Consider the following 25,903-nt stretch of genomic DNA (forward strand, 5'->3'; position numbering starts at 1 on the left):
AGACTCACCTGATGGTTTCTCCTGCAATCTTGACAATATTCAATAGACAAAGCTTTTTTTTTTTTTCAATAGACAAAGCTTGTTCCACCAAAATCTTCAATAGTGTCCCAGGAACCTAGAATTTGAAGTAATTCGTTCTTCCTCTTCCTTATATGGGGTGTTTTTCACGACTTTGTGTTTGGTCCATTTATCCATTAAATCTTTTGGGCTAAACTAATTGGCCTCTAAAAAAGACACGTGATATATCGTTATTGTCGATCACTGATCAGTAGTATTGTTTGTTGTTGTTGTTGTACATTGGATGCTGACGCCGTATTATATTAGAATGCAACGTTTAAATTTTGTGAAGCAAATTTTCTTTATTTCATTGACGACAACGATAGCTCTTTTCTTGACTAAACCTTTTTTTTTTGTCACTGAAAACTTCATTAATAATAATAGGTAGGGGATGGGCCAAATAAGGTCCAAGCCCAAGGGTTCAATACAGAAGATATGAAAAACGCAGAGATTCTTTTGCGAGGTTATCCGCTTCCACGTTCAGAGAACGAGAGATATGCGCAAAAGAGATTGATGCAAACTCAGTAGAAATCGATCGGATGTCTTTCACAATACCGATGATTTCCTTAGCTTGAGTGATGCCGGAGATTGCTCGGATGAGCGTTAAGTTGTCGGAGAGCACCTCAAGAGAGCTGAACTCCAAATTGATCGCCATACACATAGCTGATCTGACTGCAGAAGCCTCTGCAACTAGAGGGGAGCCTATCGAAGCTTCACACATCGATCCTTTGATGGGAGATTCGAGTTTCGGACCCGAGAACACCCACCCTAGTCCTGCTACGAGCTTTTCCTTGTGCCACGCCGCGTCTGTCTTGCATGTCACTTGGTCGTTATCGAGATTAATCTGTGGTGGTGCTCGCGATTGGAATTGCTGACTCTGAGGTAGGTCCTTCTTTCCAGAGGATTGATTTTGCGAATTGGTCCATTCTCTTGCTAACTTAATCCCTTTCAGTGCTGTTTCCTCAGGAGATTGGTATCGTCCTTCGAAGATGAGGGTGTTTCTCGCCGTCCAGATGGCCCATAAGACCCAGGGGAGGATGTTAAAAGAGATTCCTGAGGGAGGCAGACAGATAACTCTCCTAAATTTGACTACTACCTCTGGGAAAATCATCCCCGCAGCCAGGTGAACTGCTTTGCTAAGGGGGATAAGATCCCAAACATTCTTCGCGTACTGGCAGTTGAAGAAACAATGCATCTCATTCTCTGTATCTTGGCATCTAACACAAGGCGTTGCTGATGTCATACCTCTTCTTTGCAGATTTGAGCCTAGAGAGATAGCTTTATGGACAATGGACCAGAGGAACGTTTTCATCTTAGGTGAGAATTTGCCTGCCCAAATGTCTCTGATCCAGCTAAATTCTCCTTCTGATCTTGTTAGCTGTGTATGATGGTTGTGAGAAGTTGCAGCAAAGTAACCCGATTTGGTGGAGTAAATGCCCGAAGCTGTCTGGTGCCAGATAAAGGAGTCTTCCGCCCCCGTTGAGCTTGGCTTTAAACATTGTATCTGCTCGGTGAGGTCTGGTAAGAGCTCCTCGATTCTCTGCTTGTTCCATTTGAGTTCGGAAGTTAGTAGATCTGCTACCGTTAGGTCTAGGGCTGATTCCTTGATAGGTCCCATAGGTTTTAGGATCTTATCCAATGAGATCCAAGAATCCTTCCAAATCTTGGTCGTTTGTACATTTCCTATAGATGTCCCTAGGTTTTCTTTCAAAAGGTCTCGCCCATGGAGTATACTCCTCCATCCATGGGAACAGCTCTGCGAGGGTGCTATCTCTAGGAAACTCTTGTTGTGGCAATATTTTCCCATGAGAATACGTGAAAAGAGACTCTCTGGTGCTGTAATAATACGCCAGGCTAGCTTTGCTAATAGAGCTTGATTGAAACATTGGATATCTCTGAGCCCCAAACCCCCCAGAGCTTTAGGCTTCGTTAGTTGGTCCCAAGCAACCCAGCATATTTTCCTTTTGCCTTTCGTCTCATCCCACCAGAATCTGGTCAGTACTGACTGGATTCTTTTGCAGAGGCTCACCGGTAGCTGAAAACACGACATGGAATACGTAGGTATTGCGCTGAGGATGGCCTTAAGCATTGTGAGCTTTCCGGCTTTTGATAACCTCCTTGCAGACCAGCTTACTGTTTTCTGTCGGATTCTATCCACGATAGAGGTAAATAAATCTCTTTTTCTTCTCCCAAAATGCTCTGGAAGGCCAAGGTACTTGCCTAAGCCCCCTTCCTTTGTGATTCCCAATACTGATTTGGCATTCTCTTTGATTGCATGGGGAGTTTTACTTGAGAAGGTGATAGACGACTTGTTCTTATTGATCCTCTGTCCAGAGCTTTTTCCATAGTCTGTGAGTACTGCTTGGAGTGCTTCGCAATTTGATTGAGACGCAAGACAGAAGAACATCGTATCATCTGCGAAGAGCAGATGATTTATTCTTGGACAACCTCGTGCCACTCTTATACCCTGAAGTAGGCCTTTCCTCACAGCCTCTCTACACAGCCCTGAGAGAACTTCACCGCAGAGGATAAACACATAAGGAGACAGTGGGTCACCTTGCCTGATTCCTCGGAGAGGTAAAACATTTCCATACACTGTCTCATTTATAAGATAGGAGTAGGAGACTGTAGTGATGCATTGCAAGATCCAATTTATCCAAATTGCATGGAAACCAAACCGGTATGGGACATCTGAGATGAACTGCCATTCGATCCTGTCATAGGCTTTTGACATATCTGTTTTAACTGCCATAGAACACCTTATTTCCGCTTTTGATGTCTTTAGAAACTGTAGTACCTCATGCGTAATAAGTACATTGTCTGCAATTGCCCTTCCCGAAACAAATGCTGATTGATTTTCTGATACTAGTACTCCAAGAACATTCTTTAATCTGATAGAGATTAGTTTAGAGATGATCTTGTAGTAAATGTTGCATAAGGCAATTGGCCTGTACTCTTCCACCGTTTTAGCTCCCAGAACCTTTGGAATGAGCCTGACATGAGTCTTGTTTATTGATGGTGCGAGGAAACCTATTGAGAAGAAGGCTTGTATCTCGAAGATCACTGCTGGACCAACTACTTCCCAGTTGGCGTGAAAGAAACTGGCTGAAAAGCCATCTGGTCCTGGCGCCTTTTCTCCATTTATCGAGAATGTGGCTTCGGTGATCTCTCTCTCTTGTGGAATAGCTATCAGTTTCTCATTTTGCTCTGATGTTATGCAAGGTTGTATAGCCCCATGAACTATCCGATTCCCGAGATACTCTGATGATTTGAACAGATCTGCGTAGAAAGAGGAGATGATGTTCGCTATTTGTTATTCTTCGTAGTTTGGTAAGCCATCCTTATCTTCAATGACAGAGAATCTATTCCGTGTAGATCTACCTTTTGAGATAGCATGGAAATAGCTCGTGTTTGAGTCTCCCAGACTTAACAATAATTGTCTGCTTCTTTGTTTCCAGAAATATTCCTCTGCTTTGTAGAGCTGGAGAAGGTCTGAGTTGAGCTTCTGAATCAAAACTTCATCTGGTTGTAGATCAGACAGAGCGACATCAAGTTTGTTACGTATGTCCTCCAGGCCCTTCTGGTTGTTCTCGTAGAACTCTCTGCACCATTTGCAAATGGCCTGACGACATAAAGAAAGTCGAGCCTCAACTGATAAGTTTTCATTTCTCGTCCAGACTGAAGATACCAGTTTCTTTATTTCCATGTTATCATTTAGTCGTCTGTCGAATCTAAAAATCTTTACACCTTTCTTTTTTGATGTATCCAGGAGCGAGAGGAGAGGTCTGTGATCAGACCCTTCGTACTTGAGGTATTGACTTCTACACGCTGGGAATAAATCAGCCCAATCACTGTTGCTTAGAGCTCTATCCAGTCTGCACAAGACTAGGTGCGTATGTCTCTTTCCCCTCCAAGATAGATAGCTGCCTGAGTGTTTGAGGTCAAAAAGATCGTTTTGAGAAAGAAAGGATCTAAAGGCTCCGAAGGTTCCTTCTGCTCTATCTGGGCCTCCGCTCTTCTCACTGTTGTCAATAATTTCACTGAAATCTCCAGTAAGAAACCATGGCCCTCCATTTGTTGAGTGTAGATTAGATATCTCATTCCAAACTTGTAATCTTTTTGAAACCTCTGGCTCCCCGTACACAAAGGTTGCGTGGAAACTGATGCTTTTAAACAGTATCCTCGTATCAATGTAATTGTTTGTTGCATGTTTAACCATGAGATCGATGTCTTTTTTCCAGGCAAGGAAGAGGCCTCCTCCTCCGGGGCTATGGGGAACAACAGCAGCGTAGTTGTAGCTTTGAAACCAATGGAGTTCTTTCAACACCATCTCTGTAGGGTTTTTTGTCTCCATAAGGAAAGTTACATCTGGTGAGTTCCTCCTCTGTAACTCCTTTAAATGCTGGACTGTAATGGGATTCCCCAACCCACAACAGTTCCAGCTCAGGATTCCTAAGGAACCTGGTGTAGCTCTGACCGGAAATCCTGTTTCTTGCTTGAATCAGGTGTATCATTACCGGCCGGAGGCATTGATCCTTGACGTGAAGATCTTGCTGCATTCTTTGTTTGAGTTGGCAAGGTTTTTTTGGATTTTGCCCCTTGGTTTCCTTGTTTTCCCCTAGTCATCGCTGGAATTAACCGAATGGGTGGGTTCAAGGCAGGAGTTGGGGCTTCCTTTTCCGTTCCTGACCCTTTTTTTGCTTCTCCTGATGTCATACGAACTTTTGAGGATTCACCCGTTAGCTGCTTTCTCCCATTTCCTGGTGAGTGTTGTATCTGTGACAGTTTCCTTTTTTTTAATGCTTGTTCCTCTGAGAATATTAGGAGACAGTCGTTGTGAGCGTTTCTTGTCTTGCTTTGATACTTTGTTTTTGGCTTTGTTTTTGAAATTCTGTAGGGTTTCCTCATCATCTGCCACCTCAAGATCATTTGATGCTGTCTCTTGTTCCTTCTCTGGACCCTCTGAGGAACTTATAATGAGTGACTTGAGACGTGGAGAGTTGGAATTCTCCAGCAGGGGTTCTGTGTTGCACAAAGGATGTGCCGCGTTTTGATGGTACGGTTCGAGGCTCCTCAAACTTGGTGGGGGTGTGACCTCTATGTCTGATGGTTGCATTGCTATATCAAAGTCAATCCCCGGAGGACTCACTGATCTAATACCCCGCTCCCATGGTGATAGTGGGCGTCTCTGCTCGGCTGCGGCAGCCATAATAGAGTCCGCTGTTTTTTCCAATAATCCTTCCGCGTCACCCAGTAGAACACGTTGTCTTCTGGCCACCGCCTCCACTGGATCAGTACAGCTAAGGTATTGCTTTGTGACTTCCTGAAGTTCCCGCATTACTTGTTCCTTAGATGGGATCGTAGAAGTTTGACCTAACTGCGGAGATCCTCTTCTTTCTACTGCTTCAGGGGGCCCCTGCTGTTTCATGAGACGAGCCACCGCTTCTTCTGTTTGTCCTCGAGCATCCCCTGCCAGAACCCTCTGTCTCCTCGCTGCTGTTTCAGTGGGTTCTGGACAGTTCAGGTAAAGCATGGTTGCCTCGTTTAGATCATTTAGAATTTGCTCTTCTGTTCGCTTCTTGACTAAACCATGATTTGTTTTGCTTTCTCTTCTTTATAGCTGTCTTTTTTCTTTCTTTTTAGACGGTAGGAATCACTTTAAAACACGCAAGGAAGAAAAAGAATGGGGAAGCGTATATTCCTTGAATGCATCCTTCTCATAATTTGCATAATCATCAAAACTGAGGGTTTGAAAGTATGTGGCTACCTACACAGCGCTGCAGGTTTCTCCACTACACCTTTTAGAAGAGTATTTTAATTTATGTCACTTTTAAAAAACGAGGGAACACTAATTAATATACAAGAGAGTACTTACCAGACCAGAAAATATACATATTATTTATCCCTCCAAAGTTAGGTTTTGTATATTATATTATTATGTTTAAAAAAGTATAGTATCAGTTAAAAAGGTCTAATATTGATAAAATGCCACGTGAGATATCATAAACGTATATCAGTATGTAGTATGTTGGCATGTCTATTTCAACAGCGACGCTCCAAGGGTAGGTCGGTGCGAAGACTACATCAAATTTAATCTCAAAAGAGTACAAGCATCTAATATCACCCAGAAAACGTTATGAATTTTACACTATGCAATCAGACTTCATTTTACTCTTTGACAGTGCCGGTCCGGTATGAAATTATGCCTAAAGCATAAAAAAAGTTCTGCCTTTTTACTTATTGTAAAAGCAAAAACAAAATAATAAAAACCTTCTTTGGAAACTAGAACCTTGCAGTGAGACGACTGTCCCTCAAGGGTCTTAAACCACTATGCCAAATTAAATTTACAACAAAATGGCACTTTTCAAAGTTTTAATATATTTAGCGCCTAAAGCTCTAGCTAGTTTATTGGGTTTTATGTGTGCTCTTTGACAACTGAGAAAACAAGTTCATTCTACGAGAAAATTAATCAATCATTGATTATCGATTACATACAGAAGTAGTCTTCTGTCTTCAGAAGAAAAAAAATAGTCATGTGTCGAAAATTTAAACAAATTAGTTTTGAGGGCAATTAAAGCTAAGTTTATATAGATGGCATTGGCGACATAGCCGGTTCTAGGCATATGCCCGTCAAATATTAACCTATGACCCCAAATTTTGTTGGAAAAAATTAAATAGAAATAAATTTTCAAATTTGTAAGAATTTTTTTTTTTTTGAAACCCATATTCCATATCAGTATTAACTAGCGATAATATATATATTTATTACAGTATATGGATTATGATTTTTTTTTTTTTTTTTTTTTTGATAATCCAGGGTTCTCCACTTAAGTGGGTCATTCCCTGGGCCCGGTTAGGCAGCGGTCCACTTCACCCGGGAGGGCTATACCTGGGCTGGGGACAAGGCCCAACACCCAATACCGCATTTGATGACAAGATGGACAGTTCCTCTCCGCCTGGCGTCGAACCCGGAAGCATGACAATTGGCCCTTAAGGTCCTTACCAAACGAGCTACCACGTGCCATCAATATGGATTATGATTTTGCATGGCCGAAACTCATGATTGCGTGGACGTCAGCGGTTTACGATCACCATCTACTTTGCTTGTATACGTTTAAACCACATGCGTAATGGATCACGATTGATCTTTTATTTTACTTTGTTTTACTTTTATTTTTCTTTTGAATTGGTTCCATATATATCTTTATACATTTAGTATTATTAATTTATTTCGGGGGCTCTTTTATTGGATAACTGGAGTGGATAACTTAGTTTAAGGCGTTTGTTATATGGATCACGATTGAGGCTATACAATCAAACATCTAGTACACACAAAAAGCAATAGGTAAATTCAATACACACAATTTCTAACGGATAAAATATTTCTCAACTAGCTAAGTGCATAACAAACTAATCAAGATACCTTTCAATGTTGAACCTTTTTTGACAAGTCAATTTTGAACGTTACACACGCTAGATTCTTTTTTCTTGTCAACCGTTACACACAATAGCTATAACTAATTGAGCTCATCGTATCGGTACGTTAACGTCATAACGTGTTAGTTTACAAAAAAAAAAAAAAAACGTCATAACGTGTTTGGAAAATATTACTATATAGTATATATACACGATTCATCTCTAAGTTTCTGGTATAACGTGATTCGTGGTTACTTATTATACAATTCCGCAAGATTGATAATAAAGATTGGTCTTAGTTGGTAAAGTTGTCGCGAACAAAACTCGTGAGATGGAATAATAACAGGACTAGCTATTAAGCATTTTCTTATATTAATTTGAAAAACAGCATATATACATGATTGCATAATGATCGAATATAATCTGTGGTTTCAATTTTTCACCTAATGATTCTGTCATTTCACAAACCATATTTTGTTGCTTACGAATCTATGTTTTCACAGTACCATTCAGTATTTTGTAGCTCTAGTTAGTGTGACTTGGACCGTTTGGTGATTAATTAGCGGACGGAAACGAGAAACTTATATATACGAAAAATTCTCTAGTCAGCATCTAAAACCATTTTGGTTGGTATGGTGAGGTTGTGACACGAAAGTAACAACTTTTCTCTTCTTCGACTCTTATCTACGTACTATTAATTATTCCATTATCTTAGAATATCACCGACGTAAAAATATCAAAACCAGTGCGTGCTTGTGTCTGTACTTGTATAAATACCCACTTGGCTTCTTATCATAACTCAAATAACAACATTACAACAACTCATATATATATTACATATAGATCTTTCCAAGAGCTCAAAACAAAAACAAAATAATCTGTATATCGATCGATGGACATGGAGACCAAGAAACCATACATGATGGTGACTATGATACAACTCATATATGCGATCATGTTTCTGATCTCCAAATCTGTATTAGATGGCGGAATGAACACTTTCGTCTTCGTTTTCTATCGTCAAGCGTTCGCTACCATGTTCTTGGCTCCTCTCGCTTTCTTCTTTGAGCGGTACATAATTGTATACTTCTCTAAGTACATTGGTTGATAGATGAGTATGTACAATCTTTTCCTAAAGTATATAGATTTACATAAACTGTGCTCTTATTTTTTTTATAGCAAAAGTGCTCCACCTCTTTCATTTGTGACCTTCATCAAGATCTTCATCCTCTCTCTATTTGGGTAAGTACTTTACAGGATTTATATGCTTTGATTGTTTTCGTCTTCGTTTATATGTTAAAATTATTTTAATTCTAGTAAAAACTCAGAAAATCTATTTCTATTTGTTTTTTTTTTTCATCAAGCAGCATTCTATAATTGTAAATAATACAACGCAATCAAGGAAAAAATTGCACCATATTACAAATTCGATGGTTGCACCATATTGTGTACTTTTCTTGTGTGCATTAGTTAGAATATTATAAAACTCTTTACACTTAATTTTAGGAAAAAGAACTCTTTACAGTTAAATATCTTTACCAATATTTTCTTTAAAATTGTACTAACAAACGCGAATAACTTTTTATCTTTTGGTACTTGCGTTTATAAAACACTCTTTTCTACTTACCGGTTAAACTTTATCTTTTGGTGCTACTTGCGTTAAAAACACTCTCTTATAATTATCAGTTAAACTTATATATACTGAAATTTCAGTATGACATTGAGCTTGGACTTAAACGGAATCGCATTATCATACACGTCGGCGACTTTGGCCGCCGCCACAACAGCTTCCCTTCCGGCCATAACATTCTTCTTCGCTCTCTTTCTTGGGTATACTTACAATACATTTTGCTTGGCTCTCTTAATTATTTTAGTAATCTTTATTTAATTAATGTTTAAGAATGGAGTCGCTTACGGTTAAGAGCATACAAGGAACAGCGAAGCTTTTGGGGATAACTGTGTGCATGGGAGGAGTAATTACATTAGCCCTTTACAAAGGTCCACTGTTGAAATTACCTTTATGTCTTCACCTTCATCATCACCAAAATATTCCCGGCCACGTCTCCGGCGGTTCCACCTCGTGGCTCAAAGGATGTGTCCTCATGGTCACCTCCAACATTTTATGGGGTCTCTGGCTCGTTTTGCAGGTACCTAATCAAATTGGTCCACACATTATTATGCTGCTTAGTTAAATAATTGGTACTAAATTTAGTAAGACGTGACGTGATATAAACATATCAGTTGAAAAACAATACCAGAGACGTATTTCAACACAAGACGACATTGTGAAACAAAAGTGAATTTATAAAAATAACACGAGTGGAGTGAATATCAAGATTTGCTGGATTTAATCATTTGTTTAGTTATTGTGCTAACTGAATATCATTATATTTTCTATTTTTTTGTTTGTTGTCGCTATGTGGAAACAGGGCCGTGTGTTAAAGGTTTACCCATCGAAGCTATACTTCACAACTCTTCATTGTCTGCTGAGTTCAATTCAATCTTTTGTCATCGCGATTGCAGTCGAGAGAGATATCTCAGCATGGAAGCTTGGTTGGAACCTACGACTCGTTGCAGTCATTTACTGTGTAATTAACTAACTCTATTCCATTTCACAATAAATATCAAATTCCAGTATAAAATCTAGGAATATTTTACAAAATAATATAAACAACATATATATGTAGGGATTCATTGTAACAGGCGTAGCATATTATTTGCAATCATGGGTTATAGAAAAGAGGGGACCTGTTTTCTTATCAATGTTCACTCCTTTGTCTCTCTTCTTCACTATCCTCTCTTCAGCGGTTCTACTTTGTGAAATCATCAGTCTTGGAAGGTTCTACAATTTTTTTCGAAGTATATTATCATTTTCTTCAATGTAGGATAAATTATTCAATTAATTAACTTATATGTATGTTTTTCCCAGTATTCTAGGTGGATTATTGTTGATTATAGGACTCTACTGTGTGCTGTGGGGGAAAAGTAGAGAGGAAAAGAACGCTAATGATGAGAAGACAGAGCAACATCACGAAGATGATGCCGTTTGCAATGAAGTGAAGGTTGTCATTAGTTGAATGAACGTCATAATTTGTACTATTAAAGATGTGCTAAAGATTAGGCTTATTACTATATCTATATGTGGCTATATCATTCACATTTCACATAAAAATAGTGTCCATAATGAGTTTTTTTTTGTCCCACTAACTACTTTTATCCGTACACACATGGTGACATGAAAAATAGACTTCTTAACCCATAATTATAAAGAAAAAAACATAACACACACTAGAGATCAAACTCATAAATTGAAATTGCCTAAAAGAATGTTTAATCCTTCTTTTTGAATTTTTTTTTTTTTTTTTTTTGAACACAAATGTGTCTTCTTTTTGAAAATTTAAAATATAATTTTTAGCTACTCCTGGTTGGTAAACTTGTAACTCGCATGTTAGATTGTGTATCTTTTTCTCCTTTTTTTGTTTTACGCTTCACAATTTTGTTTTTGTCTTCTGTCAATTTAGTGTCCTCAAGAATCTGAGATTCAGATTTATCAATCTTCTCTTGAGCATCCACAAACTCTGAAACCTTTGTTTCTTCTGTAGTCTTAACTTTGCTTGCGTCTTGGTCAGTCTTAATCCTCTGAAGTTGTAACCTCTGAAACCTTTAGAAGTTCTGACTCTGCAGCTTTAACTTCATCGGTCATGACTTTAGGTATTTAATCCTCCAGGACCTCGGGAACATCAGACTCTTTTGAAACTTTAACTCCAGACACTTCAGAAGGAGCATGAACCTCTAAAACTTCTGTAACACTCTTATCATCCAAGACCTCAGGAACATCTGGCTCTTTTTTCACATTCACTTGAGACAATGTAGGAGCAGAAACCTTCAGATGTTTTGGTAGCTTCCAACTCCTCTGGAAACTTAACTTGCCAATTCTCTGAAAAATTAACTTCTTGGTCTTCAGCTTCCTTAGCTTTGGGCGTTACCGGAGTCTTAAACTTGGAATCCTTTGGAATCTGAACATCAAAGGTTTTTGGAGTTTTGACATCAGAGAAGAAGTATCAAGCTTTGAAACGCCGCTTTTGTTACGAGATAGATTGGTTATTTCTTTTTCTATTGCCTTGTCCTATAAGTAAGAGAAATTACTAATTAGTAAACCCTCCATAATTAATTAGAAACAAATATTAAGTAATAAAATTAACCTTCTGTAGATGAAGGCGTTATGGAACTGAGGCGTCGGCTTTAATGTCCTCATAAATAACACCTTCTCACTCCTCACATAGATTGATCATTGACTGCATCCTCAATCAATTCCATTGTGTTAATCTTCGACTATAAATATGCATGTCTCATGCCTTGCAATTCATCACCTCAATCATGTCAATGTTAGATTTCTAAACTTTTACCTCCGCTCTCCTCCACTGGAGCTGGAACTGCGTAACTATTTCCCTGCCGCTTTCCATTCACCTTTGGATGGAGAAAAAGCTTCGGCCGAATCTCCGTCCGGACATCAATTAATTGGACAGAGTATGTTTCGCACTAAGTTTTTTTATTTGGTTCCGTACTATCAAATTAGTGATTTGTTGGCTTTATGTCAGAGTGCAGGATCAGTTGAAGAATAAATATATCGCTTGGGATGACTTCCCATGGAAGTGACCTTCATCAATTGAACTATCTTAGAGATGGAAGATGATTAAAAGTACATTAGAGGTGTGGACAAGAGCTTTTACAAGGAAGATACTTCCGTGGCAGGTGTTTGTCTCTTCCTTCTCGAGCTACTTCTCTACGTGTAATTCACCATGACTACTCTCCCCTCTGCTTCCATGTTCCATATGTCCATGGGTTTCTTGATTTTCGTGAGTTCCTCTTCTCCTTCTTCGTATCTCAGAATCTAAAAAATGAACTTTTTTGTGTTACATGCTCATGTTCTCTTGCAGATTCTGAAAAAAAGGAGGGATGATAAGCATCCTTTCTATTCTCAGGTTTCGTCGTACCGTTGGCTAAGCTTAAACCATGCTTCTGTTTTTTTCAAAAAGTCTCTAGCTTTGCTTTCGTTAAATACAAATACTTCATACACGAGGTATAAAAGGCCAATTTTTTTTACCTTAGTTTATTGTGTCTGCCGGATCTCAAGCTTTGTAATATATGGCGTTGAATCTACATTTGTCGTCTAGGATTTGGTTTGGTGGTGTCATTTAGGTGTTCTTGCTCACCTTCCTACCATTGGGTAGGTAAGAACGTATGAGCTTCTCAAAATCTCTTTTGCAACTATTTCATAGTGTGCCTACATTTGCATTTGATCATTAATGTGGAATGTATGGTTTGTCAAATCTCAACAGCATCATGTGGATGGTCTGAATCAATATGAGGTTAGACGGTCGTTTCAGACGAAAGAAAACCAGGAGCAAGTTATCACTTTGCTTAGGAACTCTGGATTTACGTGGGAGTAGAAAGTGACGTTGCTTGAACATTTGTCAATTTGTCAATAAGACTTTTCTAATACAGCAGGAATTTTTCGTGTTACAAGCTCAGGTTTCAACAAGGATTTAGGCCAACTATGAGTTCTCTCAAGCTCCTATATGTTTCAGTTGGCCCTCACAGAATATATGTTCTATTTGCATGGATCAGATTAGGCCAAAAATGCTACATATTTAAAACAAAAAAGTGCAGGCAAAGCACTAGGGTTAGGTCGATCTAATTTGCTCCATCAGATTTTTAGAACATATAATTTTGTTTTAAAAAAAATATAGATGATGTTTTCAGTCAGATCGAGATGTTTACTAGATGTGTGTGTATATATTCGAGTACAAATTTTAAAACACCAAATATTATTCCAAAACAAAACCCCCTATACAATTCACACACTATCAACTATATAAACATGAAAGAATCGTACCCTTAATGCAGAAGAGGTCTAAAATAAAAGACAAGACAGCAGGTGAAGAAAACGAGCTTGGTGTAACAAATATCATTTATACTGAATTGCAGACAAGACAGCAGGTGAAGAAAACGAGCTCTGTGTATCCACGATCACTAAACTTTCATGTATATAACTAACAATTATTTGTGCTTTCAAGAGATCATGGCTAGAGAAAAACAGTTCAGAGTGTAACAAAATGGTTCTAAAATGCGGAAGTCTCAAACAAAAATTATGGGTCTACCAACAGTTAAGTCCAAAAACTGTTGCAGTACTAGCTCCAACAGTCCAAATAGGGGCTATGTATTAGCTTTTCTTTTATATTTTATTAACTTAATATTACATTAAACTTCTAAGAACTCCACACTCTTTAGTTTACAGTCGTATTTACATTGTTCATTTATAAAATTTATAAAATTGCTAGACTCCATACCAACCTACGATTTACCAAATATGTCTGCCGATTTAATAATACAACACCGCCAATCATCAAATTAAAAAAAAAAAAACATACAGCTTGCTCACGATCCATAACTAAAATGTAACACCATTTAAAATACAAGAACATCACATTCATTTCCCACCAAACAAAGAAAAACCAACACAGAACAGCCCATTCATGACAATTCAAGAACCAAACCTACAACCCCATCTATGTCAAAAACACATAACACACCATTACTGTTGTGGATAAGCTTCAATAAGATAGCTTAGGATACAAGTTATTCATTAAGGAAAGAAGAATAACTTATAGATTAGGATAAAGATAAGTTTCCTAGTCTCAAGTGTATTAGGACAAGTTAAGAGTTCCTATATAAGGAGATCTATAATGTATGTTGATCTCATAAGTTAAGAAATAAATAAAACGAAGGTACTGTTTTATTAAAAGCTTTGCACACATACATACGATCCTTGGCAACTAGATTTGGTATCAGAGCTCCAGGTTCTGTGATTTTAAAACAAAGATTCAATGGCTGATCCAAAGGCATTGGTGGACACGAAGATATTAGGGAAAAGAGAAGGAATCCCTGGCACTGTCGTCTGTCCAATGTTAAGTTCAACCAACTACACGGTTTGGACAATGCGTATGAAGGTCCTGTTGCGATTTCACAGAGTATGGGAGGCGATCGAACCAGGCACGAACGAAGAGGACAAGAATGATTTTGCTACTGTTCTTCTGTTTCAATCAATACCCGAGAACGTGATACTGCAGGTAGGCGAATGTGCATCTCCTAAAGAAATATGGGGAGCCATAAAAGCAAGAAACCTTGGCGCAGATCGTGTAAAGGAAGCTCGGCTGCAGACGTTGATGAATGAATTTGATCGCTTGAAGATGAATGACGACGAGTCTGTTGATACCTTCTCAGGAAAGTTATCTGAACTTTCTTCTAAAGCGGCTTCTTTAGGACAAAGTATTGAAGAACCGAAACTTGTAAAGAAGTTCTTAAATAGTCTTCCTCACAATAAGTACATTATGATGGTGGCCTCTCTCGAGCAGATGTTGGATCTAAATACAATCAAGTATGAAGATGTTGTTGGAAGAATTAAAGCGTATGAAGAACGCATTAAAGGAAATACACCAAACGATCAACAAAACAGCCTGCTATTCTCAAGTTCAGAAGGATCATATGATCAGAACTCAAAAGGACGAGGGAGAGGTTCAAGTCGTGGCCGTGGCAGAGGCGACAGAGGAAGAGGACGCAGAAGAGGCAGCTCTGCAGAGTGGACCAAAGGAAAGAAAGATTACTCGCAGATCACCTGTTTCAATTGCAAGAAAAAAGGTCACTTCAAGTCAGTGTGCCCTGAGAAGAAAGAAGAAAATCAAGAGCTCCATCAGAATGAAACTGAAACTGAAACTGCAGACGTCGCACTCTACATGCATGAAGTGGTGTTCTTAAACGAAGAAAAAGTGTTACCTAAAGCTTTTGATCCAAGCAAGAAAGAAGATGCTGAGTGGTACTTAGACAATGGTGCCAGCAATCACATGACTGGTGAGAAATCATATTTTTCTGAGCTAAACCATAATATCAAAGGAAGGGTGAGATTCGAAGATGGATCTTGCGTTGATATCGATGGAAAGGGATCAATATTGTTTGAAGCCAAGACGGGTGAACAACGTCTTCTCACGGACATCTACTACATTCCTGAGTTGAGAAGTAACATTCTTAGTTTAGGACAAGCAACTGAACAGGGCTGCGATGTTAGAATGCGGGAAAACTATCTAACTTTGAGGGATCCAAACGGGAGACTACTGACTAAGGTTCTTAGGTCTTCTAATCGACTCTGCAAGATATCACTCAAGGTAGGTAAACCTGTATGTCTTCTTACAAAGCTAAAAGAAGAACCATGGAGATGGCACGCACGCCTTGGTCACATAAGCTTCAAGACAATTAAGGCTATGGCGACGAAAGAGATGGTCCATGGCCTACCAGAGATTCAAGAAGAAAAACAAGTGTGCGACTCATGCTTAGTAGGCAAGCAGACAAGACACAGCTTTCCTAACGCAACACCGTACAGATCATCAACTGCACTAGACCTTCTACATGCGGATCTGTGTGGGCCAATTTCTCCATCTACACCATCTCAGAATCGATATATTTTTGTGATAATCGATGATTGCACAAGATATATGTGGTCCATCTTAATGAAAGAAAAGAGCGAAGCGTTTGAGAGATTTAAAGATTTTAAATCTCTTATCGAAAGAGAAGTAAAGAAATCAATAGGAACGCTTCGTACGGACAGAGGAGGAGAATTTACGTCCCGAGAGTTTCTAGAGTTCTGTAACAAAAATGGCATCAAACGCCATCTTACTGCCCCCTACTCTCCGCAGCAAAACGGAGTGGTTGAAAGGAGAAACCGAACTCTCATGGAGATGACCAGAAGTATGTTGAAAGCAACCAAAGTTCCTAATTACATGTGGGGAGAAGCAATACGTCACGCTACATATATTATTAATCGTGTTTCTACCAGAGCTCTAATGAATCAGACGCCATACGAGAGCTTGAGAGGAAGAAAACCTAGTATTGGACACATTAGAGTGTTTGGATGTGTTGCACATGCAAAAGTGGACTCGGTTCATTTGAGGAAATTAGATGATCGCTCACAAGCCCTTGTTCATCTTGTGATCGAGCCTGGCTCGAAAGCTTATCGACTTTACAACCCTACTACTAAGAGGATTGTAGTAAGCCGAGACGTAATCTTCAATGAAAAGGTAGCTTGGAATTGGAAGGGAGCAGATGTAGAAGAAAACAACTCTGGTAACTTTCATATGGATTGAGGAACAACACTGGATGAAGGAAAAGGTCCGTTTGTAATAGGTGCTAATCAAGAGGATGCTGCCGAAGAAACAGAACAACAAGAAACAGAGGAACAAGAAGATGGAACAGAGCAAACACACGCCGAAGATCAAACAAGTGAGGAAGCTACAACTCATGCAACAAGAAGATCAACTCGTCAAACAAACAAACCTAGTCATCTCGACGACTATATATTGCTTGCAGAAGTAGAATGTGAGTTACTGCTACACTCAATCAATGAAGAACCTACTAGCTTTCGAGAAGCAAAGAACAATAAGCAATGGACAGGCGCGTGTGAAGACGAGATAGAAAGCATCAACAAAAATCACACTTGGACGTTAGTAGATAGACCAGACGGAGTCAAGATCATTGGCCTCAAGTGGGTGTTTAAAATAAAAAGAAATGCAGATGGATCAATCAACAAGCTCAAAGCTCGTCTTGTGGCAAAAGGTTATGTACAAGAACATGGTATCGACTTGGACGAGGTATTTGCTCCTGTAGCCAGACTAGAGACGATAAGACTTCTAATTGGCTTAGCTGCAGCAAATCAGTGGGAGATCCATCATCTAGATGTCAAAACAGCTTTCCTACACGGTGAGTTGAATGAAGATGTTTACGTTTCACAGCCTGAAGGGTTTGAAAAGAAGGGAGATGAACATAAGGTTTTCAAACTCTCTAAAGCACTTTATGGTCTAAGACAAGCTCCACGAGCTTGGAACACAAAGCTTGATCAGATCCTGAAACGACTCAGGTTCAAGAAGTGCTCAAAGGAGAGTTCCGTGTATCGAAGAGAAGATGGAGATAAACTACTTATAGTGGCTATTTACGTTGATGATCTCTTTTTGACTGGAACTTCTGTAAAAGAAATAAAAGAGTTCAAGAAGGATATGTCAAGTAACTTTGAGATGTCCGACTTAGGTCTGCTAACCTATTACCTTGGATTAGAAGTTAAACAGAGTTCGGGCTGCATCACGATCAAACAAGAAGCCTATGCTCAACGTATACTAAAGGAAGCAGCAATGGATGACTGCAACTCAACCTGTATACCAATGGAGTTTGGTCTGCAACTCTCCAAAGGAATGGATGAACCGGAGATTGACGCAACACTCTATCGAAGAAGAATCGGATGCCTCAGATATCTTATGCATACGCGACCTGACATGGCTTTCTCTGTTGGCATCCTAAGTAGATATTTACATTCTCCTAGAGCTTCACACGGCAAAGCATTGAAACAAATCCTAAGACACTTGAGAGGAACAGTTGGTTACGGGTTATCATTCAAGCAAGGAGGATCCAAGAAGCTCATTGGATATAGTGACAGCAGTCACAACACCGATCCCGATGATGGAAGAAGCACAACAGGTCATTTGTTCTGCTTAGGAGAAACACCAATCACTTGGTGTTCTCAGAAGCAAGACACAGTGGCATTATCTTCGTGTGAAGCGGAGTTTATGGCCGCAACTGAAGCTGCTAAACAAGCTATTTGGCTACAAGACTTGGTGAGTGAAATCACAGGGAAAGAGATGGAAAAGACAATGATTCGTGTGGATAACAAATCAGCCATTGCACTGGCCAAGAATCATGTCTTTCACCGTCGAAGCAAGCATATCCATAAACGCTTCCATTTTATACGCGAACGTGTGGAACAAGACGAGATCGACATTGAACACGTACCCGGAGTCGAACAGAAAGCGGACATCCTAACTAAAGCCTTAGCAAGAATCAAGTTTAAAGAGATGAGAGAAAAGATTCAAGTTCAAGACCTAAGTAAAAATGCTTTGAAGCTTAGAAGGGAGAATGTTGTGGATAAGCTTCAATAAGATAGCTTAGGATACAAGTTATTCATTAAGAAAAGAAGAATAACTTATAGATTAGGATAAAGATAAGTTTCCTAGTCTCAAGTGTATTAGGACAAGTTAAGAGTTCCTATATAAGGAGATCTATAATGTATGTTGATCTCATAAGTTAAGAAATAAATAAAACGAAGGTAGTGTTTTATTAAAAGCTTTGCACACATACATAGGATCCTTGGCAACTAGAATTACCAGAAGTTAAAAACAAATCAAAACCCGGCGCTTCGCGGAAAACCCCTACTTAAGTAATAAAACTACCTTCTCTGTAGGACATGCATTAAAATGGGGAGCCCTTAAAATTAAGTAACATTGATATTTTTTATATATCCCCAAGAATAATAGTAAGAAATGAAATAAAGACCATTAGTAAATAATATATATGACTTTCGAAAAATGAAAAAACATTGTTAAAATGTCCCTTGTAGAACTATATTTTGTTGGAAGTGGTCATGTTGTAAAACGTTATGGAATATTTGGTATAAGAACTTATAAATAAATGATTATCCGTAGATTAAAAATGAAAAAGAAAAAAAAAGAATATTTGGAATATTTTGGTCAATTCTCTAAAATAGTTTTTTTTTTAAGTTTTTATCACAAAAATAGTTTTCAAAACATAAAATGACCAAAATAACCAATTTTTGTTTTGAAAATTTTAATATTTTTTTTTTTATTTTTTTTAATTTGAAATTCATCCCAAAAACTCACCCCTTAACTCTAAACTCTAAATCAAAATTAGTTAATCCAATGGATATAAATGCATATTTTACACTTTAATAAAATTTATTTTGGTTATTTTCCCTTTTTTTTCCGAAGGCTATTTAAACCAACAAAAGGCTATCAATGGGAATTTATCTTTCTTTTTTTGGATAGGGTTAATTACCTCATGAAACAAGAGACTGAGAGATTGACGCTTCCTGTGTTCTTCCTCCACTTCGTCTTCAATGAGAATCTCTTTTCCTTTCTCACAGCGTCGTGCCGCCGCAGCCTCTGCTTCGTCCGGAGCATTGTTCACGCTCTTTTTCACCGGATCACAGAGACTTTGATACAAAAGTACTTTCTCTCTCTCTCTCTCTCTTAAAATTCTTATCTGTCTTCCGAGAGATTAGAGAGACAGATGATGGAAGTGGAGGTAAGGGATGGTCAAACAAGAGTTATGTCCGATAAATTTTCTGCGGCCACCATAGAGAGACAAAGATTTTATAAGGTTTTATGGTAAGGTTAAAACAAATATTCTCATTCATAAACGACGTAATACTAATTTGTTTTTATAGTGAGTATTTATTCGGATATATATTTCAGCTGTATAGTCAATATTTTCTTGGTAGTGAATTGAGCAGAGGATATTACGTAAAAAGGGAAAGAAATAACATGCAGGGATCTGATTCTCCAGGTTGGCTGATTAGTGATTATATATATACATTTGATTGGTATCTCGTTTGTCCATTTGCATTCAATAAGAAAAGTCCTACTGAATCCGTATTGCCATTAATCAATGCTTAAAATCACGTTTAAGCGAAACGGTCATCAAGAGTCGTACCAGATTTAAGCTGAATAACAAAATCTTCTAATTTCAATGATTAGTACAATCGGATAATTACGGAAATAAATGGAACCAAGGCTCATGAAAATATTTGACGTTGGGGTTTTATAAGACGCTGACCCAAAAAGAAAATTGAAAGAGCTTGACAGCCCAATATTTATTAGGTCGCCGGTTTAATCCGATTCACTACAGATGCGTTGAGACTTGAGGATGCTGCTACCATGTAAACCAACCTCACAAGGCTTCTTCATATTCAAAAGGGTGACTTGCTGATTTTGTAGCGTTCTGGAGTCAATTTTAGAAGACTCCGCAACAATAACTCAAACCACAGATGCTTGAAGACAACAAAGAACAACAAAGCAGACATAGCTTTTGTTGATACTTATACTATGATTAAAAAGCTGCTAACTTTGACCTTGTTACAAATTACAAGGAAGCTAAAAAGCTTGTACTTGATATAAAAGAATGTGGCCAAATAAGTTAATACTGGTGTGCTTATCGTTTACATAATCGAAATTAATTATCTTTAACCATCAAAAAACTAGACTGTCTTATAAAAAGAATATATGTTAATTCTCAGTCTTCACTTTCTTCTTGGACTTATCCGATCGATCTGAAGAGCCTGGAAGCGTAGTTGCTGAGCCATGATGTTTGCTCGAGGAGGGCTCTGAGTGCTTTCTCTTTGAAGACATGGGAGTCTTGGTGGAGGAGCTAGGAAAGACGCTCTTCTGTCTGCTGGATGTTGAATGTCGAAGAGAAGACTGTCCGCTTTTACGCCGGCTACTCTGAGCTGGATTAGAGTTTCTAACAGAAGAACTCGTCACTGCTGCTCCTGCAAGCTTCTGTTGGGTTTTGACCTTCATTGTCTCGAGCAACTCTTCAGGTTCAAGGAAACGAACTAAAGAAACTCGCCGGGAGATCTTCCCAACTGCCATTAAACAAATAAGAAGAATTACTGAACACAAGATTAAGACACAATTCTTATGAAGGAATGGGAGAAACGTACCGATTTTCGATTCTTTTTCAGATGGTATGATCACAGTTGCATCAGCATCTTGAGAAGCAAAGCTAACAAGGTCAACCTCTTTACCTATCAAATCAAGAGGAAGGTTAAACAAAGGTAATAAAGCAAACTTTAGAGATCAAAACTAAAACATACGGTATGAATCCTCGAATCCTCCCAAGACTCCATCTTCATCTAGCTTAACCTTAAGCTCCTTCGCTTCTATTTCCGGAAACTGAAAAGATCAAAACTTTCGTTGCTACTAAATCGAAAAGGAAAAACATTCTTTCTCCAAAACATACATGACTTATAGGGCACTGGATAAGCCAAAGCTCCTTCGCTCCCGTCACATCAAAGTCAAGGAGCGACTGTAGTTTACTGACTTGGAACTCTTCTGAAGGTTTGTAATCCAATGTCATCTCTACCCCAACTCTCAGCTCTCACAGTTTCTCAAACCTGTAAAAGGATTGAAGATAGCAACTCAATTTTACTAGTTCCTAGCTCCTACACGATCAAAAATCGCAGTTACAGATAGACGATAACCTGAGAACGAAGGGTTGCTCTTGCTCCGTCGACGGCGAATAAACGAGAGAGAGTAGTTATCGGAGATACTCAATGCGACGATGACCTAAACCCTTTTATTTTAAATGTAAGTTCGCTCAAAACGACGTCGTTCGGTGAATTGGCGGGGAAAATAAATTCGGTTATGCACTTAACCGGACGGTTCAATTACGTCAGCCTTGGGCTGAGAATACTGGGCCATAAAGAGGCCTATGAAATGAACGAAGAAGCCCAATGATCCAGAACTGAGATCTCATAAACCCTAAATCCCAAATCGGAATCTGCGTGCGTGTTCCTTAAACGAAGAAGATGATTAGAAGAAGAATCTCTTCGATCATTTCAACATCCCTCTTCAATTCCTCGATTCATCACTCCGCCAAGCCGAGATTCATCGTCTCGTCGCCGCTTCTCCAATGCCGTCGATCTCCGATCCTTACTCAAGTTCCTAGCTTTCCGGGCGGAGTTTCGTCGTTTCAGGGAATCAGGGCTTACAGTTTGTTGAGCTTGAACGATCTGAGAGACAATGTCCCGAGAAAGCTCAAGACGAGGAAAGGAAGAGGTATTGGGTCTGGCAAAGGTAAAACCGCGGGGAGAGGTCACAAGGGGCAGAAGGCGAGAGGGACGATGAAGTTTGGTTTCGAAGGTGGGCAGACTCCGTTACGACGCCGTTTACCTAAACGTGGCTTCAACAACAAGTTTAAGCTCCATTTTCAGGTTAAAGCTCGCTTCTGAGATTTGTTTCTACGGTCTGGAACTCATTAGATTAGGCTAAACCTGAGAATTAGCTTCTTTTTGAATCTCATTGATGTTTTGTTTTAGCTGCTTGTAATGAAATAGATGATACTGTCTGTATATGGTTGTTGTGTTGATGCAGCCGGTTGGTTTGGGGAAGATCGCTAAACTCATAAACGCTGGGCAGATAGATTCACATGAGTTGATCACGATGAAAACGCTCAAGGTTTGGTCACACTCATCACTCTTTTATTCACATGTGTCTCTACTTCTTACTGAAACATTAGCGCTGATCTGCAGGATGTGGGAGCCATAGGAAAGCAAATAGAAGACGGAGTAAGACTAATGGGTCGTGGTGCTGATGAGATTAAATGGCCACTTCATTTCGAGGTTTCCATTTGAATTATCATGTTTTGCTCTGCACTGTCATTTGCATTTTCCCTGTGGTGCCAAGTCATTGTCATCAGTCCATGAGTTCGCTAGTTTAATGTGGGCGGAGTGGCATGTTTTACTACAGGTTTCGAGAGTGACAGTTAGGGCTAAGGAGGTGGTGGAAGCAGCAGGTGGATCAGTGAGAAGAGTGTATTACAACAAATTGGGGTTGAGGGCATTGCTTAAACCGGAATGGTTTGAGAAGAAAGGAAGGTTATTGCCAAAAGCAGCGAGACCACCTCCTAAACAACAAGATCGGGTCGATAGCATTGGACGTCTTCCTGCTCCGAAGAAACCCATCCCTTTCTATGCAGCTGAGGAAAGCAAAGTTGAGTCTCCTGTTGGATCATGATTTCGGTTAGGCTTTTAACGTTTGATGTTTCGGTTTAAGTTGTTTCTTGTTTCTTGGTCTTCTTCTTACAAGAAAAATTGAGAATGGTCGATGGACCAAATAATGTCATTCACGTTTAAAGTTTTTATGGACTTAAATCCCAAATTAGAATGATTATTATTGATTAGTAGATAACTGTATATATAATGGCCAATTGTTAAATCAAATCTCAGAGATGATTTCTTGTGCAAAAGCAATAGAAATCTATCTTATAATGGTTTACAGACTCTAACTTACAGTGACTTTCTCAAATGGACTGTCAAAGGATAATTATTACCGAATATCAGGAGTTATTGATAAAAAATTATATTATACTACCATAAAGAGACAATTATCAAAAAGATATAGGGTTGGAGTTGTTCTTTTATAGCATGTTTTGAAAACAATTCGTTCAGAAAACAACATATAATTTGCTAGACAGATACAGAGTGATATACAGTAACCTACTGTTAACTTTGCAAAACAGAAAAACATCTTTTACATGGAAAGTAGATTTACAAAAAATAACTGATACTTTTTTTTTACTTTGTAGTTTCCCATAACTATACTGTGTGTAGCAGTATTTTTAATAACATCAGCAGTAACCGCCGTGCGTAATTCAGCTAACTTACAGGAAAGGAGAATGATTGCCTGAATTTAAACGACAGAGCATGAAAAGAAAAAGTTATTTTTCGAGGTTTCAGAACACATTACTTTAAATAAACATGTAATGATGATGACTATATTGTTAATTATAGCACTGATCATTTAAAATAACTACACAAGAAAAGAAAACCTCTTTCTAAAAAATCGTGGATAAATAAGCAAATGGATATGAAGATAGAAACGATGATTAAGAAGCAAAATGCTACGCAGACAAAACCATTCCCTTCGCTTTTACCATATTTATGAAACATTACCTTCCTTTAGTTAATTAATCAGCACGTGTTTTTTAGTACTAAGATCCGTGTCATTGTTCTTTCTCTTAGACAATCATGATAAACATTATTTTATTTTTTAACTACGAAACCGAATGATTATGAAAAATACAAATTTAAGGGAAAAAGTCTGTAAGGGTGATGATTGCATTGTTAGATTTGTAGAATGTCTAATAATTAAAATAAGTTAAATGACGATACTAGATGCATGTATGCAAAGCGTTGTTGGTCCATCACATTGACAATTCGCGATTGACATTTCAAAGAAATTGGTTACAAGCAAACAAATAAGAAGATCCCAAAGAAGTCGATCATATATCTCAAGACCAATCTGTATCAAACTTTATAGTTACACCATATATTTCAGTTCTCTTTAAAATTAATCAATTGGCAAACTCTTTTACAACATGCATAACTAGTCCTCAAACAAAGTCGGCCCTTACACTTTGATACGTGCAACAATACAAATTCCTGTTACAAAAATAAACTACAGCTTCCAGTTACAAGTTAATCATACGATTATTATTATTTTTTTTGCCTCGTTGATAAGAATCAAACCAAAAACACATTTTTGGGCATCTCAAAAAAAAAAAAAAATCAAAACCATTTACACCAGCTTAAAATTCAGAAGCAGGGGGTAAAATAGGAAAACCAAATAAAAGAAAGAAGAAAAACAATTAATAGAAAACTAAATAAAAACGTACGTAGGTGACCTTTAAAGCTTTTCACGGAGAAGATCGATCCCAACTAAGTAAACCGATATCATTGTGTTTTCTAGAGGGACCAGAAGCTGGAACAGGGAAGTGACGTGGTAAGAATCCCAAGAACTGTCGAGATGAAGACGCAACGACGTCGTTATCTTTCTTGTGTAGTTTCGCGTTGAAGACGTTCTTGCTTGTTCTTGCTCCGTTACAGAAACCAAGAAGAAGAAGGATAAGAAGAAACCAAAAGTGGGTTCTTGATATGCAGTTTCGAGACGACATTGTTGAAGAGAGGTTCCTTGAGGAAGGGTTTTTGGTGAAATGGTTTTAATATAGTGAAAAGACTGTGTTTTGTTTGTTGTTGATGGGAAAGAAGGAGATTGGTGAATGAATTTGTTGACAGCAAGAAATATGGGCAGCTAGAGATTGTGAGAGAGAGAGAGAAGACTCTGAATATGAGGTTTTATGTGTGAATTTATTTTGTTTTGATATTTTTTATTTATTTTCAAAACAAAATATTTTTGAATAAATCACGAACCACGCAAGGAATTGTAGACTTGTTGTCAATTGTCAAGTATATTTATTTGGTCTACACGCCGAAGTTCTGTTTAGTGTTAGGTTTTATTAGACTTATTGTAGATATTTTAGGTTTTTAATTTTATTTGAATTTCATCGCAGTAAAAAGATAAAATTATACATTTATGAGTCTCTTATAGACTTGTTGTCATCTGTATTTGTCAAGTACGTTTGGTCTACATGCCGAAGTTCTGTTTAGTGTTGGGTTTTCTTTGGCTATAATTGTAGATATTTTAGGTTTTTTGTTTATATTTTAGTTTCGTCGCAGTAAAAAGAAACAAAATATACATTTCTTGTAAGTTTGCGACTGTTGTGAGTTTTACTAAAATTCATCCAAAGCTTCATAACCCATTCGGTTGCCGCCTTGCCAAAATTTGAAGTCGAACATCTAATATTTTGCATATTCTTAGCCATAAAAAGTTACCGAGCAGGTGTAGATTTTGTTATTGCATCGTTGTAGCCTTCTTTTCATCAGGTGGCTTGGGTTTAGAGCTGGTGCATTTAGGTCAAG

General features: G+C 38.3%; 4 protein-coding genes across 4 annotated transcripts; 2 read left to right on the forward strand and 2 right to left on the reverse strand.

Moving 5' to 3' along the window:
* Positions 1-478: 478 nt before the first annotated feature.
* On the reverse strand, positions 479-4,387 carry LOC106407037. Its single transcript, XM_013847816.2, has 2 exons — positions 3,439-4,387; positions 479-3,336 (listed from the first exon to the last, which is right to left on the reverse strand). The coding sequence occupies exons 1-2, from the start codon at positions 4,385-4,387 to the stop codon at positions 479-481; spliced, it is 3,807 nt and encodes a 1,268-aa protein (XP_013703270.2).
* A 3,876-nt stretch (positions 4,388-8,263) lies between these two features.
* On the forward strand, positions 8,264-10,663 carry LOC106416754 (WAT1-related protein At5g64700). The gene is made up of 7 exons (XM_013857665.3): positions 8,264-8,544; positions 8,653-8,715; positions 9,187-9,303; positions 9,374-9,620; positions 9,903-10,061; positions 10,161-10,312; positions 10,403-10,663. Exons 1-7 carry the CDS (start codon positions 8,366-8,368, stop codon positions 10,548-10,550), a joined length of 1,065 nt encoding a protein of 354 aa, XP_013713119.1. The 5' UTR covers positions 8,264-8,365; the 3' UTR covers positions 10,551-10,663.
* Positions 10,664-10,834: 171 nt separating this feature from the next.
* Positions 10,835-21,722, reverse strand: LOC106416762 (mediator-associated protein 2-like). The gene is made up of 6 exons (XM_048750665.1): positions 21,626-21,722; positions 21,385-21,538; positions 21,239-21,317; positions 21,086-21,169; positions 19,420-21,007; positions 10,835-12,364 (listed from the first exon to the last, which is right to left on the reverse strand). The coding sequence occupies exons 2-5, from the start codon at positions 21,499-21,501 to the stop codon at positions 20,649-20,651; spliced, it is 639 nt and encodes a 212-aa protein (XP_048606622.1). The 5' UTR covers positions 21,502-21,538; positions 21,626-21,722; the 3' UTR covers positions 10,835-12,364; positions 19,420-20,648.
* Positions 21,723-21,893: 171 nt separating this feature from the next.
* LOC106385350 (50S ribosomal protein L15) lies at positions 21,894-23,325 on the forward strand. The gene is made up of 4 exons (XM_013825286.3): positions 21,894-22,357; positions 22,518-22,601; positions 22,676-22,765; positions 22,893-23,325. The coding sequence occupies exons 1-4, from the start codon at positions 21,953-21,955 to the stop codon at positions 23,157-23,159; spliced, it is 846 nt and encodes a 281-aa protein (XP_013680740.2). The 5' UTR covers positions 21,894-21,952; the 3' UTR covers positions 23,160-23,325.
* Positions 23,326-25,903: the final 2,578 nt, after the last annotated feature.

Source organism: Brassica napus, chromosome C3 (genome assembly GCF_020379485.1).
Source record: "Brassica napus cultivar Da-Ae chromosome C3, Da-Ae, whole genome shotgun sequence".
Lineage (NCBI taxonomy): Eukaryota > Viridiplantae > Streptophyta > Magnoliopsida > Brassicales > Brassicaceae > Brassica > Brassica napus.